The sequence below is a fragment of the Capra hircus genome, chromosome 16 (genome assembly GCF_001704415.2).
Source record: "Capra hircus breed San Clemente chromosome 16, ASM170441v1, whole genome shotgun sequence".
Taxonomy (NCBI): domain Eukaryota; kingdom Metazoa; phylum Chordata; class Mammalia; order Artiodactyla; family Bovidae; genus Capra; species Capra hircus.
Window position 1 is genome coordinate 27,168,410 of NC_030823.1, and position 12,776 is coordinate 27,181,185.

The window sequence follows — 12,776 nt, forward strand, 5'->3', positions numbered from 1 at the left end:
ATTTTATCGGTGTTGTTCTTCTAGGTTTTCTCCTACCAAATTAATAGGCTACTAATGTTAAACTACCTTTACATTACTGAGATAAAGAGAAAGAAATCCTCTTTGAATAAGAGGTGATCTTCCCCCCACCCCCTCCTCCCATATACATTGTTACATTTGGCCTGCTAATATCTTATTGAGGACTTTCATCTCTTTATCAATGTTAATAACTGAAATGTGTTTATAATTTTCCTCTCTGAAATGGCTGTGTGTCTTAGATATCAAAATTACACTAGCCTCATAAAATACTCCTCTTTTAAGATTTCTTTTTTGAGATGGATCGTTTTATTAAATTTGTTACGATATTGCCTCTGTTTTATGTTTCGCTTTTTCGACCACAAGGCATATGGTATCTTGACTCCTGGATCAAGGATTGAACTTGCACCCCCTGCAGGATGGTGGAGTCTTAACCAATGACTGCCAAGGAAGTCCCAAAACACTCTTTTCTAGAACAGTTTACATAAAACAGGTAATAGTTTAAAGATTTTTAATCTCGTTTATAAATGCTCTGGACATTGTCCTTTCAAAAACATATTTGGGGTAGATTATTAACTACTGATATATTTTATGACTGATAAAAATATATGACTGATAAAACAAAATATAGTCTATTATGTTTCTATACTTTCTGCCAGTTATGATAAATTATATTTTTCTACAAGATGGCCCACTTATTGGTGTAAAGCTGTTTTATGATATTATCTTATGATTTATTTCCTTACTGTAACTACAGTGGTGTCTCTTTCCAACCCTAATGCTGTTTTATTTGTAACTTTTGGGGGGGGTTGATTCTGTCAATTTATTCAGGGAAGCAGTTCCTGTGTTGTTAATTTCTATTTATTTTTTATTTTCTTTTATGTTTAGTATTTCCTTCTGCTTTCTTTGGGTTTGCTTATTTTATGTCATTTGTCCATCTACCTAGAGGGTATTATGTAAATGAAGTAAGTCAGACAAAGACAAAGACGCTATGGTTTCACCTACATGTGGTATGTGAAACAAAACAAATACACAGACATAACAAAACAGGTTCACACACACAGAGTGCAGGCAGGCAGCGGGGGAGGGACCGTCTTCTAGCCATGGACAGCTTAGACGTCCCACAGGTTTCTATGTCATATCTTGTCACTCAGATCCAGCGTTTTGTTCTTTTTTTTTTTGACTTTTGAACATTTTCTAATCTTCATAATGATTTCATCTTAGTTTCACAAATTATTTAGAAGTGTTTTTAAATTTCTAACATTTTAAGAAACACTCCATTTGTCAAAAACCGGAAGCCATCGGATAGTTAACTTCTCTTATGAATAAAAATGTCAGTATTTCATCTTTACATAGATTTCTTTCTAATCATTTGTTTTCAACTGAGGTGTAACTGATATTTAACATATTCATTTCAAGTGTACAAAATAATGTTTTGATCCCCTTATTTTTAAATACTCATCATCTTTTTCACCAACATTTAGATATGTTTAGGTTTGCTCATCAGGATATCAAGTGACCAATTCACTGAATTTACCAAAAATTTATTTTACAGCTACTAGTTTGTAATGTGTTTAAAATGTTCAATAACTTCTATAAAGTTCTAGTTGTTCAGTTCCCATTTTCACTTTGCAGCAGCCTCTTAGGGAGTATTCAGTCAGTCTCTGGCCCAACTCACTCCTGAGACAGTCTGTTGGAGGAAAGACAAAGAGGACAGAGAGGCAGAGAAGGCTCTTGGGGAAACCAGAGAAAGGCTGAGCAACAGGTGCACAGAGCAAAAGGAGAGAGGGGAGGAAGAAGAAGGAAGAATAGGGTGGAGGTGGAGGCAAAGGGGAGAGAAGGGAGCCTGAGAGGGCAGAGAGCAGCAGGCTAGGGCAGTCAGTACTAATAGGTAAACTTGCTGCATTCAGTGAACTGCTCTTTCTGCCAACTGATTCAGGTCTTGGAAAGTTCCTCTCCTGGGGAGCAATGTATTTGTTTTTGCCAGGCACCGTAGGAGTTTCACTGGCCCGCAACCAGGAATGGTTAATTTCTCGGCTGGAGATGTGTAAATGAAGCTGGAGGCTTCCATTTTTCAGAGGAGCTCCTAAACTAGCTCAGACTCCTCTGCCTACCTGTACTGGTTTAGGAAGATTGTTCTTAGTCTTCTTTTTATGGTGTGCAGCTCCTTGAAAAGGTTCAGCTTTAGGCAGTTTTGAAACTTTGATACCAGTTTCGAGGCCCAGCATCTCAAAGGGCACAACGTGTACCATACAAATACCAAATCTAAGTCCCCGGATATTACCAGTTCATAATTTCCATCCCCGAATACAGGACTGTCACAGCATCTCACCACACACTACACCAGCCTGTCTCCCAGTGGAAATTCAGGGAACTATCTCTTTCTCATAAGAACTCAGCTGGATATCTGTTAAGATTTTTTTCCCCCGCATATATTTAACACTGGCTGACTTTAGCATCTTACCAGCTTCAAAAGTATTTCATCAATCTGTTCTTTTTATAAAAAGTCCTCACTGCTACTAGTATATACTTAATGCTAGTAAAACCCTATCTCCATTTTGCACTGTCTACTGGCTCCTGATCTGGAAAGGCCCCAGAAATCAAGTGATCAGATAATCCAGTCACCTTTCTAAGAAATCCAGAGCAGGGAATTACCAAAAGCTTAGCTGTCATGCCAGACATGAATTACAAAAGCCTAACTATTCCAGCAACCTTAATACAATTTTTCTATCATATATGAACTTAACAATACTTTATGAAACTACTTAAATTTTGAACTCCTTCCTATAGTCCAATACCCCTTACCTTTGGTGGGAAATGAATTCCTTAAACACAATCTGCTACCTAAGTGATACTTCACATTTTAGTTTGTCTTAAATTTACTTTAAATTCCCAAACCTAGCTGGAGGATTTAGTGAACATCATAATTGAAAAACTCAGATTTATATTCCTGAACAATTACTTCTAAATTGTCATCTAAATTCAAGCTTTATAAAGATGGAGAGGGTGGAATGGCAAAGCTATACCCAGTTTTTCCCACAGAGACTCTTTTGGCTACAAAATATGACTTTAGTTTACTGAATATATTGAGTCCTTTTGTAATACTGGGTAACTTTAAGAATTAACAAATCCTTACCTGATGGTCCTGAATCTTCCTGCCCACCACTCTGAATGTGTTGTTGCCTGTATGGTGATATATATGAACTCTGCTGAACCCAGTTGAACCACCGGCTGGCACCCACTTTTTATTGGCATCATCGTAAACCATCACAGCAGCTCTTGCCTGACAGATACTCTGTTCACTGGGAAAGAGAAAAAAAAAAAAGCAAACTTTTAAGATACTTAAATATGCTCAGTTTCCCACAAGGCCATATAAAATAGGTATCTAACAAAGCGGCTGGTCAACAATCAGTGCTTTACTGGGTGCTAGAAATGATGACAGTGAATAAGGCAGAGGCTTTCCTGCTCTTACGAGTAGACTCTAATGGGGAAGACAGACCAAAAAACGAAGTGTAATGAGGAAACAAGGAGATCAGGGTCCACAAAGGAGATTGTACATTATATAAACAATATAAAAAACATTTTCTTCTATCAATTAATCTAATATATCCATTAAACTGAATGGAACTATAAGTATAAATTAATCATCATTTCACTGTGCGTGTATCTATACGTTTATACTATTGGTGAACTGTTTGTGATTACCCATCTTTACTGGAAAAATTACTTTTATCATCAGGCTTGCTTCAAGGTCTACGTAACAAACTCTGCTAGGCTCCACCTGTCCCGTGAGATATGGGGGGCACTAGTGATCCCTGGGTGGCACTGTGACTGAGCCCCTGACTCCACTCAGATAACGTAACATCCTATGTCTCAAATTTCTTCACTTAAAAATGAAAAAGTAAAATGAGATTTCTAAGCATTCTTCTAGATTTTCAATTCTAGCCTTCCCAAATAAATATTAAGGAAAAAAAGACCAAATCCATGATAGAATTTTTAAATCTCAGCTTCCTTTCAATTATTTTGTTATCAAGTGAAAATGAGATTTTGTTGCTGTTGTTGTAGAGATGATCTTCATTACATATTAAGCAATAATTTCATACTTCAACTATTCCAAAATACTACCAGGCAAAAAAGACTAGTTGGAATTTTACTTTATACCATATTTTATTTCTTAAAAATCAAACACAAAAACTGAACAGAAGAAAACAGGTATATTAACTCTATGATGACTATTAACCTAATTAAAATGACTCAATCTTCACAATTTTCATAGATTTATCTGACGCTTAAGTAGTTGTTAATGCAGATGGCTAAGTAGCTTACCCAACCCTATCTTTAAAGAAAGCATTGCTCATTCCACAAATTTCAGCCTCAAAGTAAATCATGTGGGTTCTTCCCCAATATCCTGGGAAACAAAATGTCACTTTCATCCCTCCCTCTGGCCCATCTCTCAACAGTATATGCCTGTGCTTTGCTAGACTTCGGTGATTTGATGACAGAAGGATCACAGGAGACCTAAAGAGGTCACAGTACTGAGCAATAAAACCACTCACAACGGTAGTGTTAAAACTGTTCATAATTTTCCATTAACGAAATCTCACCAAAACTAACTGGTAATAATATCTGTGCAGTACAAACACTGAAATAAACCCAGTGGTACTGTCGAAATTTTTATGCTGTACTGAATTTTTTTTTTTTTTTTAGTAAAATAGTTCTGGGAGTAAAAATGAGGCAATGACTAAAGCTTGAATTATTTTTAAAAGCTTGATTAAAGAGTCTTTGTCAGCACAGCAGTTGAAATCTCTTCATCACTCACAATAAAAATACTTGTTAAGTGACAAAATTTACATAACCCTTTAGAAAGAAACAAGCTAAGGCAAAGTGCCTTTTACGGCATACAATCCAAGAAATAAATTTACTAACAGTGAACAACAATTCACTAAACCCATCTGTAAATTAATATAGAACAGATTTTCCAGTTTTCACAAAACAATATTTTTGGACACACAATTGCCATGCCTTAAAAAAAAAAAAAAAAGGTAAGAAAGATACATCAGAAATGTAAAACCAGGAAAGTTAAATATAATGTCCTAACTTTCTCCTCCACTTTTTTCTTCCCCGTTGCTCTACAACGGGATGCTGGAGACATTCCAAATATTGAAGTTCATCAGTCAGTCGGTTCAGTCGCTCAGTCGTGTCTGACTCTTTGCGACCCCATGGACTGCACATGCCAGGCTTCCCTGTCCATCACCAACTCCCGGAGCTTGCTCAAACTCACATCCATCAAGTCATCCAACCATCTCATCCTGTCGTCCCCTTCTCCTCCCACCTTCAATCTTTCCCAGCATCAGGGTCTTTTCAAATGAGTCAGTTCTTCCCATCAAGTGGCCAAAGTACTGGAGTTTCAGCTTCAGCATCAGTGCTTCCAACGAATATTCAGGACTGATTTCCTTTAGGGTGGACTGGTTGGATCTCCTTGCAGTCCAAGGGCCTTTCAAGAGTCTTCTCCAACATCACAGTTCAAAAGCATCAATTCTTCAGCGCTCAGCTTTCTTTAAAAATCTCACATCCATACATGACCACTGGAAAAACCATAGCTTTACCCAGATGGGCCTTTGTTGGCAAAGTAATGTCTCTGCATTTTAATATGCTATCTAGGTTGCTCATAGCTTTTCTTCCAGGGAAAAAGTGTCTTTTGATTTCATGGCTGCAGGCAACATCTGCAGTGATTTTGGTGCCCAAGAAATTCAAGTCTCTCACTGTTTCCATTGTTTCCCCATCTATTTGCCATGACTCTTGAGAGTCCCTTGGACTGCAAGGAGATCCAACCAGTCCATTCTGAAGGAGATCAACCCTGGAATTTCTTTGGAAGGAATGATGCTGAAGCTGAAACTCCAGTACTTTGGCCACCTCATGCAAAGAGCTGACTCATTGGGAAAGACTTTGATGCTGGGAGGGATTGGCGGCAGGAGAAGAAGGGGACGACCAAGGATGAGATGGCTGGATGGCATCACTGACTCAATGGGCATGAGTCTGAGTGAACTCCAGGAGCTGGTGATGGACAGGGAGGCTTGGCGTGCTGCGATTCTTGGGGTCGCAAAGAGTCGGACATGACTGAGCGACTGAACTGAACTGAACCGACTTGCCATGAAGTGATGGGACTGGATGCCATGATCTTACTTTTCTGAATGCTGAGTTTTAAGCCAACTTCTTCATTCTCCTGTTTCACTTTCATCAAGAGGCTCTTTAGTTCTTCTTCACTTTCTGTCATAAGGGTGGTGGTGTAATCATACCCTCATCGTTAACTGAATAGCTATTCATCTCTAAATGAACATATCAAAGTAGCCAAGAAAAGCCCTAGTTGATGTTTTATAATGAAGATGAAAAGACATCTTCAAAATGAGATTAAGGATACAAATCTGACACTCAACAAAACAAGCAGCACATAGAGAAATCAAGATTAAATGGAACTAGATAAGACATGGGTAAGAGCTGAGATGTTATTGGAGATGTAGTCAGAGCCATTCAGGTTATGTATCAAGCTATAAAGACACAAGTTAGCCCCAGACAGCCCTGGAGTTCTAGCAGGCATCCAGTTCTCAGAGAAGCCACATCATGCAAGACCCAGCCAGGAAACAGAATGGCACTGTCCAGTGGGGCCTTACTGACCAAGTCAAATCTCTCCATTCCTTCCACATACGTCCCTCACTAGAGACACACAAGACACACAACCTACGGTATAATAAAAAATACTTGCTCTTTGTCTGGTTCCTGGAACAGAACTCCCAAACCCCTTGGCATCTCCCAAGCAGTATCTTTGGTATGCTAATAAGATGACTGACTCCAGGCTTCCGGATGGGGGCTGGGCACCAGAAATAGCAAGCCATGATCAGTGGGTAGAAATTTTCAGTCCTGGTCCTTCCCCCACCTCTGGCGAGGGCAGAAGTGCCAAAGACTGGTCTCACTCACCACGGCCAATGAAATAGTCATCACACCTCCATGATGAAATCTCCATAAAACACCCAAAGAAGCTCACATGGACGTGCTGGTTGGATGGCATGCCTGGAGAGAGCATGAAAGAAGCCCTCTATTCTTTGCCCTATGCATCTCTTTCATCAGGCCAAGTTGTGTCCTTTATGATAGATCAGGAACGGTAAGTAAAACACTTTTCTGAGCTCTGGGAGTCATTCTAACAAATTACTGAGCCTAAAGGGGAGTCGTGGGAACCCCTGAATTTATAGGCAGCTGGGCATAAGGAAGTAACCCAAGTACCTGACTAGCAGTGCCCACTGAAAACTGTTACCTGCCATCTGGTTCTACAAGAATGAAGCCACTAGCCACTGCAGTCGCTGACTTTCAATGCACCCTGAAAGGAGTTCGGGGCGGAGATCAGGAATGAGGCACTCTGTGCTGTGGGAGAAACTGGCAGAACAGGCCTTCAGATGAGCCCGATTTCTTGCATCTTCTCAAATCTAGAAAAGCACTAAAATCATTAACGGAGACATCTGCTCCTCGTGACTAGCAGCAACCTTCTCGTGACTAGCAGCAAGCCTCTGAGAAAACCTGTGCTTGATCGATCCTCCTTCACCAAAATCTCATATCTACTGACCTCCCCCTTATCTCTTCAGAACAGTTCCTCAGAGCTTTCTGAGAGGCTGTTTTCTGGGCTACAGTTCTCATTTGGCCCCAGTAAAACTTAACTCACTACCATCACACTGCATTTTTTTTTCCCTAGTCAACAGCAGTTAGGTCTAAAGTGGGACAGTCTTGTGGGAATGAGCCCTTAACCTACTAATTTCAGAGAGTCAGTGTTTGTATTCAGCCGAATTGCTGGACACTCAGCTCGTATCAAAAAATAAGAGAACTCATTGTTGACTTAAGAAGAAAACCACTCCAATTACAAGTGTGCACAAAATAAGCTAGTGGTACCCAATTTTGGATTTCACAGACTCATAAACTTCAAAAACCAACTATATGAATCAATACAGAAAAGGTCGACAATATTTTGGCCTACTTGACAGGCAGGAGATTTCAGAAGAGGGGAGGGAACCACCATAACTTACTAAAATGAAGATATTTTGGAATTTAAAAATCTCAAAATAAATACAATGTAATATACTGTAAGTATAATAACTAGCTTTCTATACAATTTTCTACATTGTCCACTTTCTTTTTTCATTTCTCCCCAGCGCAGTGAAATACTTTTATCTGGCAGGAATTTCCAACTTTAGTTAGGAGGATTTTTAGATGAGAAAGTCAATGAGTGAATTTCTGAAATGATAAAACTTTGCAAATTCACTATGTGCAGTTTTTCAGGGAAAAGTAATTTGGAAGGAAAAGATTTAAGAATCACAGCTACTAAAAAGTCCAAAAGGCAGGAAAAAAAATTAAAGAAAATGAAGACCTAAACAAACACAGCAAAAAAGACAATAATTTTATAATTTTATAATCTTTACACTACAAGCCTCAAAATGAACACCTAGTCAAAGTCTTCAACATTCTGAATCAGTAAAGGAAGTATGCAAAAGATTAAATTAGTTAATTACTAAGCTGTACTTCTGTGACAATCAGGCACTAAAATTAGCTATCAATAAAAACTTCATTTTATGACCAAATGCAAGTGGCATTATGTAATTGGTTATACTTCATCTTCCTGATGTTAATTTGGGCTTTTTAAAAAATTGATATATGGCCTTAGAAGGCTAGAAACAGCTGCCTTTTTTTTTTTTTTAAGTATAAAAACCATGACACTACAATCAAATTTTGTGGTTTTGTCAAAATTTGTTTCTGAATGTACTCAAATTTCCTGAACAGGTGTATATATAATGATAGAAAAAGGTTGGCCTGATTCTATTTTTATAGGTACCCATGAATGAAATGGTTCCTGGTATCTAAGCAGACTTGGACTGCAAGGAGATCCAACCAGTCCATTCTGAAGGAGATCAGCCCTGGAATTTCTTTGGAAGGAATGATGCTAAAGCTGAAACTCCAGTACTTTGGCCACCTCATGCGAAGAGTTGACTCATTGGAAAAGACTCTGATGCTGGGAGGGATTGAGGGCAGGAGGAGAAGGGGACGACAAGAGGATGAGATGGCTGGATGGCATCACCGACTCGATGGACGTGAGTCTGAGTGAACTCCGGGTGTTGGTGATGGACAGGGAGGCTTGGCGTGCTGCGATTTATGGGGTCACAAAGAGTTGGACACGACTGAGCAACTGAACTGAACTGAACTGAACTTAAGGATCCCTTGGCTCTTGTAATATGCTATTTATTGAAGTTACAATAAATACAGCCAACTCTTTGAAAATAGTGACTTACTTTCAAAGTAATCATTACGTGTCAAAGCATGAATCTTCAGTGCCTAGACACAAAGAGCCACTATTTATTTAAATTCTTATTCAGTACATAATTTCATTTAACAAAAGTCTACTCAAGACCTGGACCAAATACCATTCCTTCTGTTAAGTCTTTCTGGAGTCCTCAAAGTCAGAATCAACTGCTCCCCCCTCTGAGTTCCCACAGTATTCATTCATTTTTCCATAAGGAGGACTCTGAAGAGGTAATATCTGAGATGGGATTTTACTCCAAGTGCACTGGAAAGCCAGTAGAGGGCTTTAAGCAGAACATGACTTATAGTTTTAAAAGATGATTCCAGTTTCTATAAAGAGAAGGGATTCGGGAAGGTGGCATGGAAGTCAAGAAGCAAGCATGAAGACTAGTGTGAGAAGTGTATTTATGATGAGATTTGGTCTAGATTAAAGGAGAGGGAAGGGTGTGGGATATACATGTCAGAAGCACAGGAGATAAGATTTGCTAACAGGAAAGATGAAAGAGAACTGACTCATTGGAAAAGACCCTCATGCTGGGAAAGACTGAAGGCAGGAGGAGAAGGGGACAACAGAGGATGAGATGGTTGGATGGCATCACCAACTCAACGGACGTGAGTTTGAGCAAGCTCCAGGAGTTGGTGATGGGCAGGGAAGCCTGGGGTGCTGCAGTCCAAGGGATCGCGAACAGTCGGACACGACTGAGCGACTGGACTGAACTGAACTGAAGATGAAAAAGAAGGGAAAGGAAGAAGACAAAGACAAGAGAACGATTATGTCACCTAGCATTTTACTGATATTTCCAAAGTAATGACATGCTACGAAGGGTGCAGCATAGAAGTCATGACCCCAATTTATTTTTACATATATATAAAAGTGTCTTCATCATCTCTGAAAAAGGAGAATGTCATTCAAATGACAGAGCCTAATTTGCAGTAAGTTATCAAGGTCTCTATCATAACCTCTATTATACTACCAACCACTTAGAGAATCTATCCTAAGAGACTTGGCATCTTGTCTGTTATGATACTGAGTCATTCTGTGAATCAAGATGTCAGTTATTCAGAAGATAAAACATTAAGGAAAAAACTACACAAAAAAGTTGCAAATTTTTAAAGACAGTATTTCCATCTTATTCTCTGATGTCAATTTTTTTACTCAAGCTTGCAATTTTATAACATTTCAAGCATTAAAGAGGGTTAAACACAATGTTAAGATTTCAAGTCCACAATTATTTTTCATATCTACATTCCATGGCCTCCTAGATTTCAAAAGACTATGTATTGAAATCAGGAATAAAAAACATGTATTTTCTTCAAATAGGAAAGTAAACAATAAATAGCATGCTCTGTATTGTGTTAAGCACTAGAGGAGTCACACACAGAAAGACTTTTCCTTAGTTCACCACTCTGAACTCTTAGCTATCTCGCAAACCTAGAAGTCATGCCAGAACTGTTCCTGCCCTTGACCTCGCAAAGTGCTCTGTCACTGAGGCCTGTCAGTTCTACATCCTGAATTCAGTAGTTCCCTTTGCTCACAATGCTCACAAGCTTTAATCTGGGCCCTCCCTAGCGTCTCATTTGGATTATTTCAGGTACCTCCTAATTAGTATCCTTGACTGCAATTTTACTCCTTCCTCCCAATGCTTTCAGCGGGAAAATTTTTCTAAATCAGATCTCAAGACATCACTCTTCTGCTTGTTGCTGCTGCTGCTAAGTCGCTTCAGTCGTGTCCGACTCTGTTCTACCCCATAGACAGCAGCCCCCCAGGCTCCCCCGACCCTAGGATTCTCCAGGCAAGCACATTGGAGTGGGTTGCCATTTCCTTCTCCAGTGCATGACAGGGAAAAGTGAAAGTGAAGTCGCTCAGTGGTGTCCGACCCTCAGTGACCCCATGGACTGCAGCCCACCAGGCTCCTCCATCCATGGGATTTTCCAGGCAAGAGTACTGGAGTGGGGTGCCATTGCCTTCTCCGACTCTTCTGCTTAAGACACTGCAAAAACTCATTTCAGGATAGACTGTGGCTTCAGGGGTCTAGCGTGATTTGGCTTCTTGCTCAGCATTTATACTCTTTCAAACACCGACAGCACGAAGTGTGTATCACGTATATGGTCCAGCACCCTGCTACTGGGGCACACAGTGTTCGCTACAGCAGTAACGATTACACCATACCTGTCCACATGTCCGCGCCTCTGCACACGCTCTGTACCTAAACTACCTGCGACATAACATTTTCTCTTCCCAAACACCTCCTCCCTAATACTGACTGTTCTCCAAGATTCAGACACAAGTTAGACACAAGTATCATATGCTCCTGAAGGTTTTTCCTCTCCTGCTCAATACACGGCCTCCCTTTCTGTGCTCTCACAATACACTACGCATATCATCTCTACAACATCATATTAAACCCCTCTTTTTATCTCTCCAAAGTAAGATTTGTTGAAGTAATGAGTTGGAAAGTAGTGAGCAATATTAATTGTACAAGGTAAACATCTATGAGCTTTGAGTAAAAGCCCTAAAACATGCCAGTAAAAGCTCTTTTCTGACTTCGAGTGCCCAAATGGACAATCTCAGACCCTCGCCTTTCCATCTGTAATACATACCATAAGCACTCAAGACACTGAGCTCTGAGCCAGTTCAGTTGAGTTCAGTTCAGTTGCTCAGTCATGTCCGACTCTTCGTGACCCCATGAATTGCAACACACCAGGCCTCCCTGTCCATCACCAACTCCCGGAGTTCACTCAGACTCACGTCCATCGCATCAGTGATGCCATCCAGCCATCTCATCCTCGGTCATCCCCTTCTCCTTCTGCCCCCAATCCCTCCCAACATCAGTCTTTTCCAATGAGTCAACTCTTTGCATGAGGGGGCCAAAGTACTGGAGCTTCAGCTTTAGCATCATTCCTTCCAAAGAAATCCCAGGGCTGATCTCCTTCAGAATGGACTGGTTGGATCTCCTTGCAGTCCAAGAGACTCTCAAGAGTCTTCTCCAACACCACAGTTCAAAGGCATCAATTCTTCGGCACTCAGCTTTCGTCACAGTCCAACTCTCACATCCATACATGACCACTGGAAAAACCACAGCCTTGACTAGATGGACCTTTGTTGGCAAAGTAATGTCTCTGCTTTTCAATACACTGTCTAGGTTGGTCATAACTTTTCCTCCAAGGAGTAAGAGCCAGTAGACTACTCTAATACCCCTGTACGCTTCTGCTCGCAGCAGTTAGGCTGTGTACTTAGCAAGAGTCAGCTGTGTTTGTGACCAAATGTACTCATACCAATTATACTGTAATTATGCAATTTAAATACTCTATAAATGGATACAATGTGAATATATAGAAATTCTGTGAAAATTAAGTTTCTATCAAGATGAGTCACTAAAAAATTGTGAGATATACATAAAAGACAAGGCAGAATGCTATATTCAGAA

At 39.9% G+C, this 12,776-nt stretch overlaps 1 protein-coding gene across 10 annotated transcripts in view; it reads right to left on the reverse strand.

The window, feature by feature from the left end:
• Nucleotides 1-12,776, reverse strand: part of ENAH (enabled homolog (Drosophila)) — a 161,761-nt gene that overhangs the window by 78,833 nt on the left and 70,152 nt on the right. For all 10 annotated transcript variants that reach the window (XM_018060212.1, XM_018060211.1, XM_018060215.1 and 7 more), the window contains exon 2: nt 3,152-3,317. In XM_018060212.1, coding sequence (XP_017915701.1) covers nt 3,152-3,317 — 166 coding nt within the window. The remainder of the gene's footprint in view (nt 1-3,151; nt 3,318-12,776) is intronic.